General features: G+C 42.7%; 2 protein-coding genes across 14 annotated transcripts in view; both read right to left on the reverse strand.

Annotated features, from left to right (window-relative positions):
- Positions 1-2,145, reverse strand: part of SETDB2 (SET domain bifurcated histone lysine methyltransferase 2) — a 44,982-nt gene extending 42,837 nt beyond the window's left edge. For 4 of the 5 annotated variants that reach the window (XR_008313125.1, XR_008313124.1, XM_053283837.1 and 1 more), the window contains exon 1: positions 1,657-2,145. Coding sequence is in view for 2 of the 5 variants with exons in the window: in XM_053283837.1 (XP_053139812.1) it covers positions 1,657-1,663 (7 nt within the window). In the remaining 3 variants the exon portion in view is untranslated. The remainder of the gene's footprint in view (positions 1-1,656) is intronic. The other variant, XR_008313126.1, reaches the window with a different exon arrangement.
- A 4,283-nt stretch (positions 2,146-6,428) lies between these two features.
- The window catches only part of CDADC1 (cytidine and dCMP deaminase domain containing 1), a 78,776-nt gene continuing 68,907 nt past the window's right edge, over positions 6,429-16,297 (reverse strand). For 7 of the 9 annotated variants that reach the window (XM_053283859.1, XM_053283851.1, XM_053283855.1 and 4 more), the window contains one exon: positions 6,429-6,664. In XM_053283859.1, coding sequence (XP_053139834.1) covers positions 6,591-6,664 — 74 coding nt within the window. In that variant the 3' untranslated portion in view covers positions 6,429-6,590. Of the gene's footprint in view, positions 6,665-15,428; positions 15,519-16,297 lie in introns of all 9 variants that reach the window. The other 2 variants (XR_008313127.1, XR_008313129.1) reach the window with 1 other exon arrangement.

A 16,297-nucleotide genomic window follows, 5' to 3' on the forward strand; every position in this document is an offset into this window, starting at 1 on the left:
GAGCCTCGACCTAAAGGCTTTTGGAGTCTGCTCACCCCACTGCAAGTTAAGTGTCATCCCGCCCCCGCCCCCCACAATGACACATGCAGTATTTTTAACACATGGGTTCTTGAGGGCACAAACAGCAACTGAACTCACAAGAATGTAAGTATATAAAATAGGTACAGTTGTGCAAATATGCATTAGCGGAAGCATTTCAACATGCAACTTAACATATTCCCATCCCACATATTTGTTTCCCCACTCCCCCCTCTGTTTCTAAAGCAGAGGTCATGCTCAGCCACCTGACGCAAGTCACAGTCAGGCCAGGTCGGTGGTACGACATGGCGACCACACCACCTGGGACAAAGAGGATTGGGGGCCCCCGGGGTGTGTGGAACCCTGGACTTCCGCCCGGAAATCCAGGGATAAGAGCGGCTCTGGATTCCCTGCTCTCAAAGGGCTCACAATCTAAAAAGAAACAGAAGACAGACAGCATCAACAACCACTGTGAGAGACACTGTGCCAGACTGAATAGAAGTTGCTCTCCCCCTTGCTAAGTATAACCACCGTTTTATGGGGTGTTTCCTTGTCCTGCCCATTGAATCCAATACAGTGGTCTCACAATTCTCAATCAACCTGTGCTCCATTATTCCAGAGCCTCTGCCACACACTGAAGCGAGCATATGCAAAAGACATTGCATGCAGATCAGCTCTTCATGGGATAGAGGACAGGGGTGGCCCACCTTTTCCCAAATTCATGAATGAAGTTCCAGCCATGCTGACCAATGCTCAAGACACACATCACTGAGGATTTATGTTATACTTTGTGGACCACTTATCATTTCCAACACTGATGATATCATTCCCAACACTGGATTGGAACGCTTCCGTGACATGAAATGTTCAAGGCCAACTCTTAGGAACATAGGAAGCCTTATCTTGGAGATGCTAGGGAAGGAGCTTGAGATCACCTGCTTTCTCCAGAGCAGCTCCATCCTCTATGGGGGATGCTCACACATCTTCCAGTGTGCTCACGCATCAAGTCTCCCATTCATTTGCAACCAGGGCAGACCCTGCTTAGCTAAGGGGACAAGTCATGCTTGCTGCGACAAGGCGGGCTCTCCTCTCTTGGGAGGGAGAGCTGCAAAAGTGACTTTACAAGCCACCTGTACTCCGAGCGAGGTGGGAGGTGCGACTCCCCAGAAGGACACTTCCCTCCCTGCACGGCCGGACCAAGGCTTAGGGGCGCCCCAGATGAAGCCCGCCAGAGCTGCCCCAGCCGCCTGGGTGCCCACTCACCCTCCCGTCCTGGCCACGGCGGGCAGGAGGGCCGGCGGGCGACGGAGAGCACGCTCCTGCCCTGCTCTCACCACCACCGCTACATGCCACTTTGTGCTGCGGCGAGGAGGGCGGGCCCCTTCACTCACCCGCACTCGGGCCTCAGGGTAGCTGGGAGCGGCGGTGGGAGCGGGAGGAGGAAGAGGAGGGAGCGGGCAGGCACACACACACTCCCCATCGCCCGCCAACCCTCCTGCCCAGGAGGACACAGGGGCTATGTGGGGGTGGGGGGGTGGGAGTCAAGCGTGGCCCTTGCGGGCTTTGTGTCTTCAGCAGGAGCTTGGCCAGCTTTGATGGGCGCTCCTGCCTCCCTGCGAAGGAGGAAATAGGCGCTACCTTCCATAGCCTGCTGTTCTCCAGGGAACCTCGCTGCGCTCGCATCGAAGTCCGGCGCGGTTACTAGAGACTTCACTGGGTACGTGCAGGGCTTCTCCTAAGCCCCAGCCAGCAGCACCGCCGGTGGACCAGCCTCCATACACTGCAGAAACGAAACCTAATACCTGAGCCCCGCCTCTTGCCAAATATTCGACTGGGAGGACCATAGACTTATAACCCTAGACTCATACAGGCTTCCCAACTTCCGGGATTCTTTAGGTCAGCGCGTGAGAAAATGAAAGTGCTTTCTCACACACACACCCGGCCCCCGCCAAAAAAGAGGAGAAAAAATTTAGCGTAAAGTGTCATGGGACGGCACGCCCCTCCCGCAACTAGAGTTAGAAAGGCCGCAAAGTTTTTGTCTAACTGTGAGGTCTCATTTTGGTTTTAAATGTTTTGCTTTGTTTTTAGTGTTAAAAAGGGTTAGGGTTCTGCACACATCTGCACACAGTTCAAGGGAGCCTGAGGCTTTTGTTGCACGGCGCAGCTGAGCGTTGTATTTAAGCTGGGCAGTTGCTCTGAGGGGATAATTTCAGTAAATTGCTAAATTGACCACTGCTGTACGCGAAGGAGTGCATGGATGACTTTTGGCTGCACATCCAAATCAGCCCAACCCCACTTCCAATCTGCAACATTTCCAGTGGCTGTTGCCATCGTCCCATTCTGCAGATAATTACGCATACTTGCGTTCTCATTGGCAAACAATTTCTTTTCATGTTTAAAGCCGCCCTCCCTCCATCACATTTTACATATGAAAGAAGACTTGCATTAGTCTTATTCCTCTTTTGCTGTTAGACGTCGTGGAGGAGGAGGGGAAGGCCGCGGCCGCCCAATCACACCTATGCTAAAAACCTAGCATTCCCTCTTGTTTTCTATGGGAAGATCTCATTCCGTGTTGTGGGCGGGGGCCACCACTCGCACAAACCCGTGAACAAGTAGCCTAAAACTTCCACCTCCAGTCAGAGAAACCGATCTCTATGACCTTTGTCTAGCTCAGCAACTTAACCTATAGAGATAAAAAATACCAGGAGACTTCATGATTCCTTTGTCGGAACTATCCCTTTGGTGAGAGCTGCCTATAGGAAACAATGCAGACCCGGTGCGGTGGCAGAACGCGGGGGGTGGGGGAGGGGGCGAGACTTTTGCCACAGAAGGGTGGGTGAATGAGAGGGTGGGCTGCGTCCCACATATTAGATTTCTGAAACAGAAGTGGGAGGGTGGTGGGGGCAAGCCACTTGTGCGGGTTTTTTTTAAAAGCCAGATTCTGGGTCACGGCCCCTATTTCACACGGGCATACCCCTCAGGTTCTGGCAACAGTGCTACCCTTGTGGAGACACCCTTGAACAGAACTCTGGGATTTTAGAGTAACTGTGACAGGGCGCCAGTATGTCACATGTCCACACAAAAGGTGGCAGTCAAGATTGCTCTTTGTTAGTAAAGATTACTCTTTCTAACTCCAGTTTAATTTAGTGTAAAAAATGTGGTCTTTTTATTGTGTAAAAACATATTTTAAAATTATCAATAAAGGCGTAAATAGAATCAGTTCTGGTCACCATTCTGCATGAAGGCAATGGGGCTGTGGCTGAGAGAGCAGGGTTTATTTACAAAGGGATTCCCAATCTGTGCTGCCGATGTTGCTGAACTACAATTCCCATTAACCTCAGCTGCAATTTATACAAATATTTATTTTTCTTAATATTTATAATTTATACACATATTTTTATAATAAATATTTATAAAATAAACTAGCTGGGCTGGGCGCAGAGCATCTGCCTCTCTAGTTCTCCTACCGGCCGACCCACCGCTGCGATTTTCTTTCCCTGCCTACAGCCGCCTTCTTCCCCGGCCTGCCCTGTTGTTTCCTTCCTCCACCCACCCGCAAGCCTGTTCGCCGGTGCCCCCACTTTCCTCTCCCCCTGCCGGCAGCTTGCTCACAAACTCTTGTGAGAGCTGCCATGCATGGGATTAGCAATGGGTACTCCTTAAAGCAGTGATTCTCAATCTTGGGTCCTCAAGTGTTATTGAACTTCAACTCCCATAATCCCCAGCCTCAGTGGCCTTTGGTTGGGGATGATGGGAGTTGAAGTCCAATAACACCTGAGGACCCAAGTTTGAGAATCACTGCCTTAAAGAAATATATATAGATTGTAGCTGGGGATGATGGGAGTTGTAGTTCAACAATATTGGGAGTACCACAGGTTGGGAATCCCTGGTTTACAGCAACCCTGCAAACTAATCCAGTGGTGGTACACTCTTAATCATCCTTATCATCTAGTACCACAGCATTAAGAATTTTTAAGAAAAGGGGTGGTGTTGGTTCCCAGCAGTGCTCAGATTAACCCTTTCCCTGTAAGTTGCTTCTGCCACCAATTTCATACCACCCCAGGCTGCCTTCCAAAACAGGAAGAAATAGGGAAGCTGTAAAACCCAAACAGAAACCACCAGAATGACCCATTAACACACATGCTTCAATCCAGTTTGCACACCTGTACAAGGAAGTGTTGGTGGCTGGCTACATAATTGCCACTCGTGAATTTTGTTAAAGTTGGTCTTCTGGGGTATTTTTATAGCTAATATATTTTTTTAATGTGATGGGAAAATTTAATAATTGTAATATACTACTAGGTAAGGCCCATCCTTGACCAGGCAAAGTCACGTTGCATAGATTACACTGATAGGAAAGTTCAAGAAATTACATATATGCTGATCGATTTTTTAATGCTACCAAAAGGGAAGTAAAAATTAAAAAGATTTCAGGTTCAAACATTATCCATCTTCCATTATTCATCAAACCTCAAGAGGTTTTTAACACTCAATAATCAGATTCATAATTCCAAAATGACATAATGCCCAATGCCCAAGAAAAGCAGAACCTTCTCAAATACAAATTCACTATGATTTAAATTTGTCATATAGTCTAATATTGTAAATATTAATTCAAAAATCCCATGATGTCATTTTGGAATTTATATATATATATTTATTTCTCCTAGGCATACCTGTCGCTAATCCCATGTGTTGCAGCTCTCACGAGAGTTTGCGAGCAGCTGCCAGACTAGCAACGGGGATGGGGAGAAAATGGCCACTGGGATGAGGAGGCGGCAGCGGACTGGCCCAGCTGCCAGGATGAGGAGGCGGAGGTGGTAGTGGTGGGCCGGCCTGGCCTGGTCGCCAGGATAAGGAGGCTTGAAAGATGCTCTGCGCCCGGCCCAGCTAGTTTACTATATGGTAAATTTAAATCATAGTAAATTTGAATCTGAGAAAGATCTGCTTTTCTTGGGCATTATGTCATTTTGGAATTATGGATCTTTTTATTGAGTTAAAAACCTGTTGCGACCAGTAACAGTTAAAATATGATTAAATTCATTATTTCTTCTTTTATAACAACTTTCCCTGAGCATATTCTGGTGTAAAAAGTAATTAAATTCAGCTAATTTAGGTAGCAGGATTGTTCATGCAAAATTTCGTAGCTGTTGGTAATCGGGAAGTATAATATTCAAATTTTATTTAAAAACCTAGAACAAAAATTATTTAAATTTTCTCCAAGCATTTTCTGGTGTAAAATGTAGTGCATTCAGCTATTTTCAGTGGCAGGATTGTGTATACAAGATTTGGTATCTGTAGGTCATTGGGAAGTATGACTTTATTTCACACAAACAAATTCATATATATATATATATATATATATATATATATATATATATATATATATAAAATCTCGACTAGTAGGTGAGGCCTGTCGTTGACTGGGCAAAGTCATTTTGCATAAATTAACCTAGAAAAGTTCAAGAAATTAACATACGTCATAGAATTTTTTTATTAATGTGATTACAAAAGGGAACTAAAAGAACAGTTTGAAATCCTTAGGGTTTCACGTTGAAACATTATTCATTTTATTTCATATGGTAAATTTGAACCATAGTAAATTTTAATCTGAAAAAGAACTGCTTTTCTTGGGCATTATGTTGTTTTGGAATTATTGATCTGATTGAGCGTGAAAAATCTGTTGAGAACAGTAACAGTTAAAATATGATTCATTTAGATTATCTGCCCAAAAAATTTTTTTAACATGTCCCCAAGCATATTCCAGTGTAAAACACTGTCAGTTACTGAAGCAGGAGTGTTCATGCAAAATTTAGTATCTGTAGCTAATCAGGAAGTATGATGCTCAGAAATTTTAGACATTTAAATTTTCCCTGTGCATATTTCAGTGTAAATAGTAGTGCATCCAGCTAATTTCAGTGGCAGGATTGTGTATGCAGAATTTGGTGCCTGTAGGTCACTGGGAAGTGTTACTTTATTTTGTACAAATTATTCAAAATATACAGTATAATAGATGTTATCCAATGACATGAAAAAGTAGTCAAAATGACAAAAAAAGTAGTCAGCACATGAACCACCTCTTTTTAGGGGTTGATAATTATACTTCTGTATCTCAATCATTTTTCGATGAATCTGCACCAAATTCGGAGGGGTAGTTCTCTTGTCACCTACTAGGCAGATTTGGTAGATAGTTTTGATTGTGTATACAAAAGAATGTTTGGGACTTATAATGGTGCAATGTTGAAACAACTCCTCTTCTTAATATTAGTGGCAGTATAATGTTAGATGTCTTATGTTTTTAAGTATCATTTTGTCAAAAGTATCTCAATGAAGAATTCCCCTAAAAGAATTTCATTTCCAAAATAACTTTAAATGTTTTGGTCTTACGTTATTCACGTTTTTAAAAAATGTCATCTGAGCAGTATCTTTTTAATACAACGAAAAGCAATTAAATGACAATCAACTGAAACAATAAACTTACATTAAAATCATTTTTAAATACATAAAATCTGTTTGTTGCATTATGCAAATGTAATGTGCTGGAAAGTGGTGATTCTCTCCCACACTTATCGCTAGTCCCCAAGACAAGCCACCTTGCTTTGGTGCTGTTGTTCTTCTGGCAATGAATGTTCTTCTGGCACACCATCTAAAAAACAAGACATAGGCACGTTTAACTAACATTTTGTACTATATATATAGACATATATCCCCTTCAGCACTGCTAAAAGACTGTTATAGAAGGACCCCATTTGCAGAGCGACTATGCCCCTGTGGCCTAGGGCAGATCGAAACTACTGAGCATGTTCTCCTCTACATAATAAATAAGATCCATCTTATTTATTTGTTATTTTTCTGTGTAAACCGCCCTGAGCCATTTTTGGAAGGGCAGTATAGAAATCAAATAAATAAATAAATATTGCTCAAATCTATAAGAACATTCGTGCCTCCCTCATCCTTCCATTGCTAAGCAAGTATCCAGGTTGTCCGAGCCAATTCTACAGCTCCTTGCTACTCTCTGGCTCTAAGCCTGCCATCACATATTGTTGGAAGTTAAGGATTTTGCGCTGTCTCTTGTCTCAAAGACAGTGGAGGACAGACTAGTGAGTCAGAGGGCTAGAGGGTCAAGACATTGGTCATCCCTTCTCTACTGCTCTGACACTATCCCTTTGGAATGTAGATTGCTACTCCCTTCTCTTCCTGCCCTTCTACCTTGCAACATGCAAGCAAGCTCCTCTCCCTGCACCATGTGTGCAGAGAAGATGAAGAATCCATCTGTATCCAGTTAGCTAGCTAGATTAGAGATCCTAACTCCTCACTTTCCTATCTAGAATGGAGTTCTTTAATAAATGCCATATATATTGATTTGAAACTATGAACTGGCTCCAAGTTACTTTACTCTCAGCATACACGCATGCCTAACTAAATCTGCTGCATTGTGCCTCTGTGCACTCTGCTATAATTGAAAAAGGAATTATCTACCAGAGAGAATTCCCAACGTCGCCAGATACTGTGCGGCTGCAATCAGCATTTGTCGGCGGATGACAGACAGTGAGTCCTGTCAGCCTTGATCTGACTCTCGGTGACTCTGGGTAGGCCCTGCAATTGCTCACGCACCTCCATTTTTACTGTTCCTTATAACCTTTAATCTGGCTGTTTTCCAGTTTTATTACTCAGGCTATTATATAATTCTGTCTTCTCATGTCTTTTAACTTTATTGCATCCATTTTTATGCCCTCCCCTTTTTTATGCCTTTCATGCATTTTATGACTTTTAATATTTCTCAGGCTTTTAGGCCCTCATTGCTTTTGGTGTATTATCTACTATTTTTAGTATTTTTAGTCCTTTTAGTATTAATATGTACCATTTAATATGTAATCACTTTTTATCTACTCTCACTTTTAACATGTAATCACCCTTATACTTTATGCTGGTCTGCGACCGTAATAAAGATTGATTGATTGATAGACATACATCATTCAAGTGATGAGTGTGGAAATGCACTTACTATTTGTAGAGCATAGGAAGGAAGCAAGGGTGCTTGGGAACTGAATTGCTCTCAGCTGCTTGCCTGAAATTGTAGGCCAGTTCAGACAAATGCTGATTGCAATATAAGATCAGGATGAGGAGCATGCCTGTGATAAATACTGAGAGCATGCCTGCCCTAACATCACTGGAGGACGTCCCAATGCATTGTTAGGATAAGGGGTGTAGCTATAATTGAGCGGATGGGTTCAAAGAACCTGGGTCCAACAAGCTCCTGAGGGCCCCCCAGCTCCACCCCTCCCTATCTTCTTTATTATTTATTATTAATTATTATTAAATTGTTATTATTTCTTGTTTACACAGTCAGACAAGTATTATTGACTGGTTTGTTTCATCTAGACATCGAGTCCTTCCCAAGGACCTGGGATGGTTGAATTTTATTATCAATATCATTGTTATTATTATAGATATCGCTGTAGAATATAGGCTGTTCCCAGTAAAGTTGCTTTTTGTAATTGGCTGTTGGTAATTTTTGTGGCCCCGATGGTGTTGAGGTGCTCTTCAAGGTCTTTTGGAGCTGCACCCAGGGCGCCAATTTGACTTGTTTTTCTTTCTTCTCGACTACAGTTATATTTGGTGTATTGTGTGGCAGATGTTTGTCTGTTTGTAGTTGGAAGTCCTGTAATATTTTTGCATCTTCATTTTCTACAACCTTTTCGGTTTTATGGTCCCACCAATCTTTGGCTACAAGTAGCTTGTATTTTTTGCAGATATTCCAGTGTATCATCCCTGCTACCTTGTCATGCCTTTGTTTGTAGTCAGTCTGTGCTATCTTTTTACAACAGCTGATTAGGTGGTCCACTGTTTCATCTGCTTCTTTACAAAGGCAGCACTTGCTGTTTGTTGTTGATTTTTCAACTTTTGCTTTTATTGCATTTGTTCTTAGTGCTTGTTCTTGTGCAGCAGGAACTAAATAATTTAATAATAATAATAATATAATAATAATAATCCCCCAGTGAGGCACTACCTTGGCGTGGTTGTGGGGCTTGCATGCTCTAAGGAAGGTGAGAGCTATGCCAGAGGTCCAACCATACTGGACAGGTCTCATCAGAGGAGCCAGACAAAGAGTGCCTCTCCCATCAACAATATGGTGAGATGTAACTTTAATAAATCTATACCGGATCAGTTGTCGCCTGGGTCAACAAGGACCACACCAGGTGCTGGTGTCCCTGGACATCTGGTGGCAAGTGGGCAACAGGACTCAGGATCTTCAGTTGAGCAACCAGGGCTGAAGACAGCAAAGTTACTGGAAGAAACGTCGCTTAACCGGAAAAAATATACGAAAAATGCCAACAAGGAAATAATGATCTGCTATTACAAGTCTAGTCCAACTAGAAGAGGTTATTTAAAAAGAATGTACCAAATCTGGAAAGAGAAGCATCCAGATACAGAAATAACAGAACAAAGGCTAGCAGACCAGAGAAGATTCATAATAAGAAATAAAGTATTCACAGGAATTGAGCTGGAAGAACTGCAAAGAGCAACACAGGCTCAAGACATGGAAGAAGAATTACCACCAACTGAAGCAGTTGCTCAGGTGCAGGTGGAGGAGGTGTTGGAAATCGAGGATGCCACTGTTGCTGAACTGTTTCAAAATCAAAACCAGGCAACCTCCCCTTTGCCTTCACCTCAAAAACCCAAATGCCGTTTAACAGAAAAGCAACAAGAACTAAAGCCAAAAATAACTGAGCACATGAACCAAACAACCACCAGGGTTCGACTTCCAGCTCTAAAAACAGTTGCCAAAAAAGAACTTGCTCAGGTATTAAAAGATGTCAATGCTGCACTTGCAGAAATAACAACCAAGAATTTGCAAGAAACAAACCAACTAATGTACAGTGCAGCAACAATAACAACACAAGAGCTCGGATATAAGATCAATGGACCTGTAAAAAAAGAAAGTAGTACATCACCTAAATGGAAGATTAGATTAGAAAATAAAATTTCCAGGCTTAGATCAGATGCTAGTAAATTGAAATATATGAAAGACAAGAAGCTGAAGAATGAAAACACCAAACAGTATCTGATCCAAAAATACCACCTAGATTCAAGGAAAATTAGAGAAGTCCTGGAAATAATAAAGCAGCAAATAACAGCAGTGTCAAAGAAGATTAGCAGATATGAAGCCAGAACTCCTCAACACAGGCAGAATCTCCAATTCCAGCTGAATCAGAGACATTTCTACCAAAGCATAGAAGGAGAAACTGCAAGAAACATAGAAACACCAAATAAAGAAGAAACAGTGCAATTCTGGAGGAAATCATGGGACAATCCAATAGATTATAATAAAAAAGCAGGCTGGATGAAAGAGGTCAAAAAATGTAACCAACAAATGCAAGATCTAATAATAACACCAGAATTAATAAGTGAAAGAGCAAAGAAAATTAAAAATTGGACTGCTCCAGGCGACGATGAACTGCATGGCTTTTGGCTTAAACACCTAACAAGCCTTCATAAACAACTATCAAAACAGTTCAATCACATTTTGCAAGGAGCTGATATTGAACAACTGGGAAAACTCATCTCATCATGAAAGACCCAGCAAAAGGTGCAGTTCCAAGTAATTCTAGACCGATAACCTGTCTGCCAACCATGTTCAAATTATTAACTGGAATAATAGCAGATGGAGTCATGCAACACTTATTAACTAACAAGCAGCTTCCAGTTGAACAGAAAGGAAATTGCCCGAACACCAGAGGCACAAAAGACCAGCTACTGATTGACAAAATGATTTTAGAAAACTGCAAGAGAAGAAAAACCAATCTAAGTGTTGCATGGATTGACTACAAGAAAGCCTTCGATTCATTGCCTCACACATGGATACTAAAATGTTTAGAAACACTGGTGTCAGCAAAAACATTCAGATATTTATAAAAAAAGCAATGAGCATGTGGAGTACACAGTTAACAATCAATGGCGAGACAGGTTTGGACAGCTTAGCATTAGAAGAGGCATTTTCCAAGGGGACTCACTATCCCCTCTGTTGTTTGTAATCACCATGACCACACTTTCACAAATACTAAACAAAACAGGCCTCAGATACCAAACATCTAAAATATCAAGTCAAATCAACCATCTGCTGTACATGGACGATCTGAAGTTGTATGGAAAGTCCCAGTCAGAAATCGAATCACTGCTAAACACTGTCTGTATATTCAGTAGCGATATAGCAATGGAGTTTGGACTAGACAAGTGTGCTGCATTAATAATGAACAGAGGAAAAATAACAAAAACAGAAGGAATAGAACTGCCCAGTGGAAGCAAGATCAAGAACCTGGAAGAGAAAGAACCTTACAAATACTTGGGCATTCTCCAGGCTGATAACATCGCACCCACTGAAGTTAAAAGAAAAATTGGAAGTGAATACATCAGGAGAGTTAGAAAAATCCTCAAGTCCAAACTCAATGGCAGGAACACCATACAAGCCATAAACACCTGCGCTATACCTGTTATCAGATACACTGCAGGAATAATAGACTGGACCCAGGCAGAGCTAGAGACGCTAGACCGTAAGACCAGGAAAATCATGACCATCAATCATGCTCTGCACCCCCGCAGTGATGTCGATAGGCTATACCTCCCTCGCAGCTCAGGTGGAAGAGGAATGTTGCAAGTCCATCAAACAGTAGAGGAGGAGAAAAGAGGCCTTGAAGAATATATAAAGGACAGTGAAGAAGATGCACTTCAAATGGTCAATAATGCGAAACTATTCAACACCAATGAAAGAAAGCAGGCCTACAAGAAAGAACAAGTCAAGAACCGAGCAGAAAAATGGAAAAATAAGCCACTGCATGGTCAATATTTGCACAATATAAGTGGAAAATCAGACATCACCAAGACCTGGCAATGGCTTAAGAATGGCAACTTGAAGAAAGAAACAGAGGGTTTAATACTGGCTGCACAAGAACAGGCACTAAGAACAAATGCAATAAGAGCAAAAGTCGAAAAATCCACCACAAACAGCCAGTGCCGCCTTTGTAAAGAAGCAGATGAAACAGTGGACCACCTAATCAGCTGTTGTAAAAAGATAGCACAGACTGACTACAAACAAAGGCATGACAAAGTAGCAGGGATGATACACTGGAACATCTGCAAAAAATACAAGCTACCTGTAGCCAAGAATTGGTGGGACCATAAAATTGAAAAAGTTGTAGAAAATGAAGATGTAAAAATATTATGGGACTTCCGACTACAAACAGACAAACATCTGCCACACAATACACCAGATATAACTGTAGTTGAGAAGAAAGAAAAACAAGTTAAAATAATCGACATAGCAATAGCAGGGGATAGCAGAATAGAAGAAAAAGAAATAGAAAAAATCACCGAATACAAAGATCTACAAATTGAAATTGAAAGGCTGTGGAAGAAAAAGACCAAAATAATCCCAGTGGTAATTGGCGCCCTGGGTGCAGTTCCAAGAGCACCTCAACACCATCGGGGCCACAGAAATCACCATCAGCCAATTACAAAAAGCAGCTTTACTGGGAACAGCCTATATTCTGCGACTATATCTATAACAATTGACAATAAAATTCAACCATCCCAGGTCCTTGGGAAGGACTCGATGTCTGGATAAAACAAACCAGTCAATAACACCTGTCTGACTGTGTAAACAAGAAATAATAATAATTATTATTATTAATGTGATTTCTATACTGCCCTTCCAAAAACGGCTCCGGGCGGTTTACACAGAGGAATAATAAATAAATAAGATGGATCCCTGTGCCGAAAGGGCTCACAATCTAAAAACAAAAACAAGATAGACACCAGCAACAGTAATTGGAGATACTGTGCTGGAGGTGGATAGGGCCAGTTACTCTCCCACTGCTAATCACCATGTTAAAAGGTGCCTCTTTGCCAAGTTAGCAGGGGATTATCTCCCTAAATCTGAGGGGCCGTCAGAGAGGTGAACACGGGCCCCCTCTCCCCTAGCTACACCCCTGGTTGAGATGTCCTTTAATTGCTTGGGGGTGGGAATGGTATTCATCTGTAGAGGGGTGATTCAGAACAATGTCCTCTTCATGCAACTAAAAGATGCCTCAATAATGTGCCAGGACATCCTCCAGTAACATCAGGGTGGGTATATTCCCAGTGCAACCCCCTCCTGCTCATGTCTGGTGCTCATTTGAACCAGTCCGGTGTTTATTGCCCTTTTCCACCAGATATATATCCTTGTTCCTCCCTTGAGATGCAAGTGTTTGGAGTGAGCCAAAAGGCTCTTTGCCTCTGGCAAGCAGTTGAGATTATACGTCAACTATACGTTTTCAATGTTTCTTCTGGACTGAAGAATTTTTCCTGACTTTAATGGTATCCAGTGAAACGAGGATTTCAAAGAGATGTTAAACGAGTAAAGGACTCCTGGACAACAGATTTGTATTCAAAGAGTTTTGAGGACTCATCCCATTTGAAGCATGCATTTAAATTTCATGGTTTACTTTTATTGGTTTAGGTTTTAAATTATGAAAGAAGATATCTTGTCCCCCATCCAATTTACCTCAGCAAATTAACCTCAGATTTTCCCTCTTAGTCAGCTGTCCAGGAGGTTGAATCTGTTTACTTGGTCCTTGTTAATAGATTCTCACACTCACTTCTGCTGAGGAGTCACCATCTTTACCTGAAAATGCTAAACTACCACCTTCCAATAATAAGCCAGAAATATCTGGTTTCTTCTGCCATAGATTCCTCCTTTTCTGAACTTTAGCCCAAGTAATGTCTGTTGATTGCCTGAACAACACAGCAAATACATCGCCAAACTGAGGAGATTCAGAGACCATCAAGTCTCTGAATCATTTAATAGCCCACATGTTGTGTAGCCTAACATAGGTGGTGCCAATCTGCTTGTGCTGCTGCAGGCCTCTACTGAAGCACTAGTGGTCTTTCACTTTTGTGCAAGAGTGCAGATACTTAAAGTAGTGCATCTGCACTCCAGAGGTAGGGGTGTGCACAGAACCGGTTTTGATGAATTCAAACTGCCGAATTTGAACCACCGGTCTGCGAGCTGGTTCAGTTGAACCAGCCAGTAGTCTGTTCAGTCAAACTGGTTCAATCCAGTTCAAGGCGCTCTGCTTGTAAAGGGGAATCTGGTGAGGATTCCCCTTTGCAAGCAAAGGGGAATCCTGTCTTTAAAAGGGTTCTAAGGGTGGCTTGGGGGCAGTGAGAGGGCACTTTACCTACTTCTGCGGCGGCTCCTCTAAACCCACCAGTGCTCACCTCCCAGCAGTGCAAGCCAGCAGCATGCTGGTTCTGGCCTCTGCACGTGCATGGAGGCCATTTGTGTCACCACTGGATGCTGCTTTACAAGCAGAGCCCCTTAAACTGGGCAGAATCGGTCTGTACTGGACTGGACTCGGTCCAGTTTGAAATCAGACTGGCCGCTTTTTGAGTTCGAACTGGTTGAACCCAGTTTGATTCGAACCAGTTCGGCACACCCCTATCCAGAGGTGCTACTTAAGGGTTAGGCTTGACTTTCAGGCAATGTGTTTCTGCTCTTCCAGAGTGCAGGTGTGCTACTTTAAATATTTATGCTCTTGTGCAAAAACAGAAGTCAACCAGCGCTTCATTTGTAAACTACCTAGAGCCTTTGGAGTCAGGTGGTATATAAATAAAATAAAATAGATTTGGAGCCTACAGCAGCATTGGGCAGATTGGACTACCCCCATTAGGCTGGCTGGTAAATTTACAGATTATTATACAAGCTACTTATTAGCTAATAGGCTTCCTTGGGTCTCTTTGGCAATAGCTAGGTTTCTGGTGATAGCAGTTAAAATAGGAACTTAGAAAGCTGCCTTATACCAAGCCGGACAATTGGTCCATCTCGCTCAGTATTGTCTACACAGACTGGCAGCGGCTTCTCCAAGGTTGCAGGCAGGAGTCTCTCTCAGCCCTATCTTGGAGAATCCAGGGAGGGAACCTGGAACCTCGATGCTCTTCCCAGAGCAGCTCCTTCCCTGAGGGGGATATCTTACAGTGCTCACATGTGGTGTGGTGTTCCATTCCAATGCAACTAGGGCAGACCCTGCTTAGCTAATAGGACAAGTCATGCTTGCTCCTATGTAAGGAATAGGGTTGGGCTGTTTATGTGGTTATTTGTTGTCAGTAAAGTTGTGCTGTCGAGTTGGTGTTGACTCCTAGTGACCACAGGGCCATGTGGTTGTCTTTGGTAGAGTACAGGAGGGGTTTACCATTGCCATATCCCACACAGTATGAGACAGTGCCCTTCAACATCTTCCTATAGAGCTGCTGCCTGATATAGGTGTTTCTCATAGTCTGGGAAACATACCAGTGAGGATTCAAACCAGAAACCTCTTGCTCCCTAGCAAGTTATTTCCCCCATTACTGCACTCTAAAGTTTTATACTTGCATACCTCTTTTATTGTCTTGTTTTAAATCTGATTACTTTGAGGATACATGTACAATTTTCAACTTTGAATTGAGCTGAAAACTGTTTCTTCAGTCTGCAACAGAAACAAGAGGTAGGCTAATGTCACTCATGAAGCCACTTCCCTCAGTCAAAGTAGTTTTTGAAGAGCAAAAAAACTTACAGAGACTCTTTACAATATTTTTGAAAGCTGAACAAGTACTGGATTGTACAAAATACAAGGAGCTTTGGAGAAAAATGGATAGTCTGCTTGAAACTAGGGGAAGGGATAAAGAGGAAGTCATAACCTAGGTCTCGAATCTGTAATGCATGCCATTCAAGGAACAAAGGAAGGGGGAAGCAGAGCTCATCCCACAGCATAAACACACACATCATTTCTATTTGGAAACAGAGGGGGCTGGTCAGTAAGGGCAGGGGGAGGCTGTGCCCCATCCCCCAAGCAAACAAACTAACAGCTTAATCAGGGGAGAGAGAGAGAGAGAGTATCATTTTCTCTGAAATGAAGGGAGCTTGCTTCAACCCCCCCTCCCTATTGCGGTAGCCTCCTCTCTTCCATGACTGGCCAGAATAGGTGCCATTCAAGCTATCATGTCATCTGATTGTTTGGGGGCTCCCCAAAGCATTGCCTACCCACCTGCTTAGGAAAAATACACAGATCTATTGCCACGGCCTGTGTATTGTTTTTCACCCTATTCCCCCGCAAGAAGAAGAGGGGAAAAAAAATTAAATTAAATACACAGGATGATTGCCACAGCTTTTTTATTATTTTTAAAAAGTTTTTCCTTGGGGGTGGGAATGTGGGTGATGCTTAGGGTAGCTCCCAAACAATCAGAGACAGGATAGCTTGACTGACAC

The sequence above is a fragment of the Hemicordylus capensis genome, chromosome 1, assembly GCF_027244095.1.
Source record: "Hemicordylus capensis ecotype Gifberg chromosome 1, rHemCap1.1.pri, whole genome shotgun sequence".
NCBI lineage: Eukaryota > Metazoa > Chordata > Lepidosauria > Squamata > Cordylidae > Hemicordylus > Hemicordylus capensis.